Source organism: Monopterus albus, unplaced genomic scaffold (genome assembly GCF_001952655.1).
Source record: "Monopterus albus unplaced genomic scaffold, M_albus_1.0 scaffold402.1, whole genome shotgun sequence".
Lineage (NCBI taxonomy): Eukaryota > Metazoa > Chordata > Actinopteri > Synbranchiformes > Synbranchidae > Monopterus > Monopterus albus.
The window spans coordinates 536,659-545,988 of NW_018128282.1; the positions used below are offsets into that span (position 1 = coordinate 536,659).

Here is a 9,330-nt window from a genome sequence, read left to right on the forward strand (position 1 = left end):
GTCACAGTAACTGTCACATCCCTCGAAACACAGGCCGAGGTGGTGGCGTGGCAGCGATCTTTGACTCAAGCCTATTAATCAAACCTAGACCTAAACATAGTTGTAACTCATTTGAAAGTCTCACCCTGAGTCTCTCACACCCAAACTGGAAAACTCAAAAGCCTGTTCTGTTTGTTATTGTATACCGTCCACCTGCTCCTTATTCAGAGTTTTTAAGTGAATTCTCAGACTTTCTGTCTGATTTAGTGCTTAGTACAGATAAAATAATCATAGTAGGTGACTTTAATATTCATGTAGATGCTGACAATGACAGCCTCAGTAATGCATTCTGTTCATTATTAGACTCAGTTGGCTTCTCTCAAACTGTAAATAAACCCACTCACTGTTTTAATCACACTCTTGATCTTGTTTTGACATATGGCATCGAAACTGAACACTTAATAGTTTTTCCCCATAACCCTCTTCTGTCTGACCATTTTCTAATAACTTTTGATTTTCCATTAATGGATTATACTCTATGTGGGAAACAATTCCACTACAGCAGATGTCTATCTGGCAATGCTGTTACCAAGTTTAAGGAAATAATTCCATCATTATTTACTTCAGTGCCGTTTGCCAACACAGTGGAAGGAGGCCACCTTAACTTTACTCCCATACAAGTCGATAATCTTGTTGATAGTACTGCAGCCTTCCTGCGTAATACACTTGATACCATTGCCCCTCTGAAAAAGAAGGTAGTGAAACAGAGGAGGCTAGCCCCGTGGTACAGCTCGCAGCTCCGCTCCCTAAAGCAGGCATCACGAAAAATGGAAAGGAGGTGGCGCTCCACTAAGTCAGAAGAGTTTTTCATAGTCTGGAAAGATAGTTTAATAACATATAAGAAAGCCCTTCATAGTGCCAGAACCGCATTTTATTCATCACTGATTGAGGAGAATAAGAACAACCCCAGGTTTCTTTTCAGTACTGTAGCCAGGCTGACAAAGAGCCACAGTGCTGTTGAGCTTAACATTCCCTTAGATCTCAGCAGCAATGACTTCATGAGCTTCTTTACAAATAAAATCACAACTATTAGAGAAAAAATTGGTTGGACCACTCCCACAGCTCTCGCAGATGTGCCATCTACTACAATGGCTTTAGAAACATCTTTAAGACCTCATTTATACTTGGACTACTTCTCCCCTATAGATCTCTCTGAGTTGACCTCAACAATTGCTTCATCTAAATCATCAACATGTCTCCTGGACCCCATCCCGACCAGGCTGCTCAAAGACGTCTTTCCCCTAATCAACACATCCATACTAGATCTGATTAACCTTTCTCTATTAACCGGTTATGTTCCACAGGCTTTTAAGGTTGCAGTAATTAAACCTCTACTCAAAAAGCCTACTCTTGACCCAGGTGTCCTAGCTACTTATAGACCAATATCCAATCTCCCATTTATTTCCAAAATCCTTGAAAAAGCTGTTGCAAAGCAGTTATGTGACCACTTGCACAAGAATGATTTGTTTGAGGATTTTCAGTCAGGATTTAGAGTCCATCATAGTACAGAAACCGCATTGGTGAAAGTCACCAATGAAATGTCCACACAAGAAAGGTGTTCCATCAGGGGTTGGTTCGCACAAGTATATAAAGACAAACACACACGCACACACCACATGTCAGGAATCGGCGCGTTATGCTGCCAAAAATGTTGAGGGTGAACTCAATTAAAAGGCCAGACAAGGAAATGTAAAACAAAACCGTCTCTTTAATAAGAGAACTAACGCTAAACAAAACCATACAAGACACGGTGAAACACAAAAATCACAGGTCGGTATAAACAGTCCGAGATCAGAGCCAGCAAACACATACAGCAGAGGAATCCAAATACGTAGTCCAAAGGGAAGTCCGATAATTATACACAGTGACAGTCTGAAGCAAGAGGGCAAGGCAGAACAGAATAGTCAGAGGAACAAGCCGGGTCAAAAACACAAAGTACCAAAACCGAAAAATGCTGGAGAGTGAGAGGTGGCGTCTAGAACAATCTGGCTGGGATTGGTGGGTGAAGGCTGCTTATAATGCGGTGCAAACTATAATGAGCAGGTGAAACTAATGTGACTGATTAGTAAAGGAAAAAAAGACCGAAACAGAGGTGAAACAAAAACAGGAAGTAAGGTCAAAATAAAAGCCTGACAGGAAGCAGCAGACCGAATCATGACAAATACAACTTTGACTTTTCACACACACACACACACACACACACACACATCAGAAACTCACTGTTCTAGGATGATACGAACTGTAATGATGCATGTACAAGGTGACAGGGTGTTGTGGTATTTCAGACTAAAACCACTCTATTGTTTGCTTCAAAGACAGTCAGATATTGTGGTCTACATGACATCAAGTTAATAATCTGATAACAATACTCATCACATGCATGCTGTCTCATACTCTGCAGGGTGCAAAGTTATTAAGACAAACTGCAAAAACTGCATATGATGTGCGTTATTCAGCGGTGTGTTAAAGATTTGTCATCAGTGTAACTGTTTTTTTGTAAATGTAATGAAAGACAGAGATTCATATAACCACAGTGTTTGGTGAGCTTAATGACAGCACTGAGCTGCCACTGAAGCTTTATGAATACACCTAACACCTAATCAGAAAGGAAGTGTGTTGCTACTCTGTCCAAGAAATTCAGTGAAAAATAAGCATTTTTGACTTTTTATCTCTAACTTGACAAAGCCATTGATGGATATATAGCCTCTGTTCCTTTTTGGTTTCTCCTTGTGAAATATCCATCATTCGATTTCTGTTTTCCCTGCACCCTCGTCTCTTCTAAAAGCCTGGGAAGTGGGTCATAATGGGAGACAAAGAGGAGGCATTCATCTTTGGAGATATACAGTATCAAGCCCACAGATTCGAGCAGCTACTCCTGTCTTCTGTCTCTTCATTTTCTTGAAGGAGCCTTGACAACCTTGGATAACAGCACGCAGATATCACAGCTACATAGACACAAAAGATGCCAGTATTTGGATTTTATATATTTTGAATGACATGGCGCAAACCTCATGTTGCTCACATCAAAGATTGAGCCCTTGTCATAAACATGGCTGACACTGTTACAGGTTTCATTGTAACAGTAAGTCAGGAAAGCCCATGAGAAGAATATGTTATAGCAGAGAGAGCTACCCTGACCTTTTGTGAGTTTGGTGATTTAAAACTGTTCAGTGTGAAAAGTGTCACTTATAGTGATGAACACAGAATGATCACCAAACTCTGCAACTCCCCTCAACTTTCAGAGCATATTAGCATGATTTAGCTCATGGTTTTGGTTTTACACCCTACAACTTTGCTGTTCATAGTTCATGTTCAGACTCTTCTCTTTGTTTCCAGATGGAGCAAGTAGCTGTTTCAATGAAAAATCTCTGATAATCCCACTAACCTATTTACTATCTGTTCATGCAGGAAAAAGTAGCAACTAGCTGCTGAACTCAGTAGCTACAGAGCCTGATATTTCTCTCTGGGTTAGTAGAGACTCTAAATAAATGCTAATGTGTTTTGGATTTCTAACTAAGCACCTGTTTGCTAAGATGTTAGACCTGCTGTGTAATCTTTGTAAAGTGACCGTACATCAGTGCTGTGTTGCAGCTTGTTGCAGTGCCCCAACAGGGCAAAACAAATGTACTGTATGTAGGTTTAAGTAATCATATGCTAAACTTTCATTCAGTTACTAGTACTGTGAACTACCTCAACAGAAAATACACTTGCAAACTGTTTAGTATTGAAACTGAAATATTCTATAGTTTTAACATACTAGCTATATTTCACAGTTTAAAATGTCAATTTAGATGTACAGTAACACTGGTATACAATAATCTATTCAAAATGCTCAGGGAAGGAAACACAAACTAAACCAGCAAGTTTGCTTCCAGTGGAGCACTACACTGTACAGTTGAAACACAGGCAATTACTGAATGAAAAGTACTCTAACCTCATAAAGCTCTTGAACAAAAAGCTGGGGAAAACTCAGTGGGAGGGTCCAGAGTTGTGTAACACTGGATAACTTGGAGCAGAGTTAGTCACAATTCCTCAAAATGAAACCTACAAGATATATATATAAAAACAATGAATCAGCTTGTTATTTTTTTGGCTGCTGTTTGTAATATGTCTGACATGTTGAGTTATAGCACAAACTAACAGCTTGAGTTGTATGGCTAACATCAATGCTGTTGTTTTGTCAGCTCAGTTAGACCTTTTTTAGAGAGATGAAGGTCTCCATTTGATTTACTAGTAAGAACTGTTCAGGGAATTTAATTGGAGTTACTGTAACTGCTTAATCTTTGTATTCAGCCAATAAAATGACCTTTAATTCACGCCTGTCAGAGTGGGTCCAAATATGTCCAACATGATGGGAATAATCCTCCTATTGATGGTGGCTGTGGGCAGGAAGGGCCCTCTGAGAGTGTTTCAGATTTTCTGACAAAGCTTCTGTTTGTCTATTGACCTTTCACAGTCGTCATGAGGAATCAACAATGTTTCCTTTAGCGCAAATGTATTGCATAAATTGCAAACATATACACAAGCACACATATATACACATAGGAAGCAGCACAAGGACTAATGCTGCACTCATACCATGTGAGAATGAATTTTGGACCAACTTGCCAACCTCATGAAATGCTGAGATCCACAACAATAATGTCTACCACCTAAAAGCTGATGTCAATTTCCAAATAGGACACCTTCCTTTGATTTCACATTTGGTATGATTGTAACTACCCCTCTCTTTAAACCGAAGGCCCAGGTTGAAGCCCAAAAGGCGACTCAGGAGTACCAGCGTGCAGTGGAAATCTTGCGGGCAGCCAAGGAGACCATCGGAGGCTGCTGGAGGAGGACAGCCGCCAGTTTGATTCTGCCTGGCAGGAAATGCTCAACCATACTACACAGAGGGTACAGACAAGATGCAGCACAGTTGGAAAATATGAAACGGTTCCAGCCTAACAAATAATTTGTGCTTAAGACAATTTAACCTGCTGCTGACACTGGAAATAGTGAAAGTAGAAGTAGACAGCATTATTACACTGGAATTTTTTACATTTGGCTTCGTTTAAATAAACCCTCTTTCTGGATTGTTTCAGGTGATGGAGGCAGAGCAGGCAAGAATGCACAGTGAAGCTGAACACAGAAAAACAGCAGCCAACTACAACTCCTGTGTTAGCCACATGAGGCAGTTAGAGAAGAAACTCAAACGCTCCATCAACAAATCCAGGTTTTTGTTTCCTTTGTGATAGAGTGGAAATGGGTTTGCCCCTGCTGGGACCTCTTTATATGCAGCTGTGGGAGAAAGAGAGAGAGAAAGAGGGGTTTTGTTTATGTCATCTGATGGAGCCCAGATGTTTATTGCTTGTGCAGTGTTAGGGTGTGCTCGCTTTGTAAGAGCCAAGGAATGTGACTGCTCATAGAGGAGTGTTATTTTTCCAGTGGTTTCTCCATTTTCTTCCCTTCTCTCTCAATTATTCTTTGTCTTCTCCCCCTACAGACCATATTTTGAACTAAAAGCCAAGTATTACCAACAGCTTGAGGTATGTAAGTTAACAGGCTTAAAAACTAATTATAAGTTTTGACATTATCATAATTTTATGACTGCTACATGTGCCATTTAGTGGATAGTTTTAGCCAAACCTGTTAAAAACACAGTGGTTTATTCATTTATAGCCACACTAATGTTGGTCACTTTGTGGGTCTGCCACTTTGTTCCAGACAAAATATATACAGTAAATATCTCTCATTCATTCATGGCCCCTCAAAATTAAAAGTAATAACAGTTTATGACTAAATACCTACAAAACCAATGAGCCTACTTCTTTGAGTTAATTTCCAAATGGGTAAATGAGGTAAACACTGTGCCTGCTAAATGTCAGTAGATTAGCATTGTCACTGTGAGCATGTCACCATGCTAATATTAGCATTTAGCTCAAAGCTCCACTGTGCTTAAATACAGCCTCACAGAGCTATCAGCTCTTAGTGTGCTAGCTTAGTAGTCAATGTGCTGACACTACTATGCCATGCTCTTTAATTTTAGGGAACACATTTCCTGTATGTGAAAATACATATTTAATCAATATGTACAGTTTTACTGAGAAACAGTTTTTTCTAGCAACTGAAGTGTCATGTGGATGGCCTTCACACCAAACTTGTGGTTGCTAAGGCCGAGTACCGTGCAGCACTACGCAAGCTCGAAAGCATCTCTGAGGAGATTCATGCCCAGCGATGCTCCCTCACCATGGGAACCAGGGAGCAGGGTGTGGGTGCAGAGGGAGACAGTAGCATCAATGACATCACCAACTTCAAGATGGAGTCAGATGATCTGTCAAGTAAGTGAAGGTTGGAGATAAAAATTGTCCACTCCATCCATCCACATAATGATTTTTTTCTGGTTTTTAGTTGGTGTATATCTGTGTGTTCGCATGTTTAAAATACATATCACTGTGTGTGTGTGTGTGTGTGTGTGTGTGTGTTTCAGTGGTGTCAGTATCAATGGACGAAGAGGACAGTCACAGTAGCAACTCAGAGGAGGAGTCAGACACCCACTCTGCCTCCTCACCCCAAGAAATGCACTCCTCACTTTCCTCTTTCTCCTCCCATCCATCCACCTCTGCCTCCACCCCTCTCGATGTGCCTTACCCCTATCCCTCCTCCTCGCTCTACAGCCCCTGCTCCTATCGCTCCTCCTCTTCCTTTTCCTCTGTTCTCTCCTTCTCCTGTCCCAGTGGCCTGGACTTAGTGAACCCTTGTAGATCTCATGACCAAGACTTGCTCTGCGATTCTGGACATACCTCCCCTCTCCTGGGTCCTCGCAGCCAGTGCAGTGGAGCTTCATCTCCAGACTGCGACCAAGAGAGAGGTGTGTGTTCATCACATCAGTGTGTGTTTATGTTTACTTCTGATGTGACACTTCACCCTATATGTTGGAAACATTGTATATTTTTGTTGAGGAGCACTGAAGAAATAGTTCATCATTTTGGGAAATATGCTTGTTCTCTTTGTTGAGGAGCACTGAAGAAATAGTTAATCATTTTGGGAAATATGCTTATTCTTTTTTTTTTCTAAGAGTGAGATTGGAAAATCAAAACAACGTTCTTGTCTGTGTTAAGCACTGATCTGGACTCAGGATACTATGAAATTGTTCATATACATTCTGTACAGTATTACTGCTACATTTCAGTCATCATAACTTGTTTTTTAAAGTCTATATTGCAAATGATAACAGATACTCGAGCTTACACTATTATTCATTGCCAATACATGTTTAAGGGACTCATGCGGCAGGTAAAATAGTTTCAAGAGATTTCAGGTGTAGGGTTTCCCACAGTCATGCGACTGTTTTCTATAGTATTTGTTTTATTATTTGCAAACAAACGCCCTTATATTCATTATGCAAGAGGTGCATAATAATTGAATGCAAAATATTCAATTTTTTAAAATAAAGTTGAATAAATTTAATGGTGGTGGAAATTTTCAGAACATGTAATTAAGATAAAGTCTCAATACTGCAATGTAAAATCACTATGATACAAGGAAGTCCTGCACTTAAAATGTCAAAATGTAAGCAATCAACAAAGTACCAAAGTATGGAAGTAAAAGTACTACTTCATGAAATGGCCCTGTTACTGATGCACTATTATACTACTGGATTATTATTGCTGATGTATTAATGTGTAAGCACCATTTAAATATTATAGTTGCCTGAGATAAAGCTCATGTTAACTGTTATATATATACAGTATGTTGGGCTGTTCAGTCTATAACAATGCATCATATTTTAGATACTGATTATATGGTTTCTATGTAAAATATTAATGTGAAAACTATAGCTGTCAAATAAATGTAACCATGTAAAAAGTACAACATTTTCTCTAATTAGCAATTTTGTACAAAGTAGCATAGTAAAGGAAAGTGCTTGTAATTTGTTATGTTCAGTATTTAAATAAATGCTTTTAGTTACATTCCACCACTGTGTAAACAGGTGTAGGCCTTTTTAATTTTAAGATGTAGATTTGTCAACAGTTGCATGCTCTTTCTTTATGTGTGTGTGCTGCAGGTGACAGAGCAAAGGGAGCAGAGGCCAGGCTAGAGGATGGTCTGAACAGGCTTACCTTGACTGTTGCACAGAAGCAAGAAGGGGACTCTGGGGATGAACAAGACCCCCATTATATTAACCCTGAAATCTCCTCTCCCAGCTCACCCACTGCTGTTCTATTACTGAACAGTATCTGATGAGCGTCTGTTTTCCCTCAAACTCTCACCAGCTCCAGGCCTCAAAATGGACTGACCTGCAGGGCAGAAAACGTTGATCTGGGCAGGGTGAAGCGCTCACTGTGAGCAGTGAAAAAACAAGCTGAACACTCCTAGCTCCATGCAACCTCCTACTCTCCTGGTTCCTGCCGTTAGCCTTTCTACTCACCTGTTTGTCCTGCTCTCTTCAGCCATCTCTGTCCAACCCTGGTTCAGTACTATACATTGACTCTGTTACGTGTTGACTTTGTTTGCGTTGCCACCAATAAACCACCTTTTTTCACTACCACCTGGATCTGCAGATTTGAGTCCTACCTCAGTTCTCCCTTACCCTCCTGCTGAGGGGGACTAAACCATAACCCCTTGTTTCACACCACTAATATTATTAGTGCCATTCAAAAAAAACAAACTACATTTCCCACAATTGTCATTTCATGTTGCAAATCTGATTTCACAAGCTAAGAACATCTTCTTTTCATGCCACAAAAATTTATTTTTCTTTTGTCATACATCTGACAGGCACATTTCCAGTCTATATAGAGTAGAGCCTGCCAGTCCTCTCCACAGTGAGGAAGCTTGTCTACAGCTTTAGAGTGATGTGTCAAAATTAATGTGGTGAACTTTTATTGATGTTGAAATGCTACACTCGGCACCACTAAGACACAATTTGTATCAATCTTTTTGACTCTGAATCTCCACATGAGGATCAAAACAGAACAAAACATGTCTGATATGGGATTATGTCTTGTCTTGCCTTTACTTTTGAATTCCTCCTGTAACTTAAATGTTAATTTGACATGTACAATGTGAAGACTGTTTTGGAGTAATGGTTGTCAAGGACGAAACTGGAGTATAAGCAGTATTCTGAGCACTAAACTTAAGAGACTTAAGATGGGAATGAACCTTTTGAGACATAAATTGTCCTTCATTGGTGTTTGTGAACAAGTCAGTGAATGTATTTGTGAGTGCAAAATGAAAACCACCATATGAGGTGATATGTATGTGTGGCTGAGTGTGTGTCTGTTGACAAATGTTCAAATACTACCCTGTAAT

General features: G+C 39.9%; 1 protein-coding gene across 1 annotated transcript in view; it reads left to right on the top strand.

Annotated features, from left to right (window-relative positions):
* The window catches only part of LOC109951688 (SH3 domain-binding protein 5-like), an 18,863-nt gene extending 10,181 nt beyond the window's left edge, over positions 1–8,682 (top strand). The window contains 7 exon segments of the mRNA XM_020586320.1: positions 4,781–4,856; positions 4,859–4,932; positions 5,121–5,251; positions 5,522–5,564; positions 6,140–6,356; positions 6,506–6,886; positions 8,084–8,682. Of these exon segments, the coding sequence (XP_020441976.1) occupies positions 4,781–4,856; positions 4,859–4,932; positions 5,121–5,251; positions 5,522–5,564; positions 6,140–6,356; positions 6,506–6,886; positions 8,084–8,259 (1,098 nt within the window). The 3' untranslated portion in view covers positions 8,260–8,682.
* The last annotated feature ends 648 nt before the right edge of the window (positions 8,683–9,330 follow it).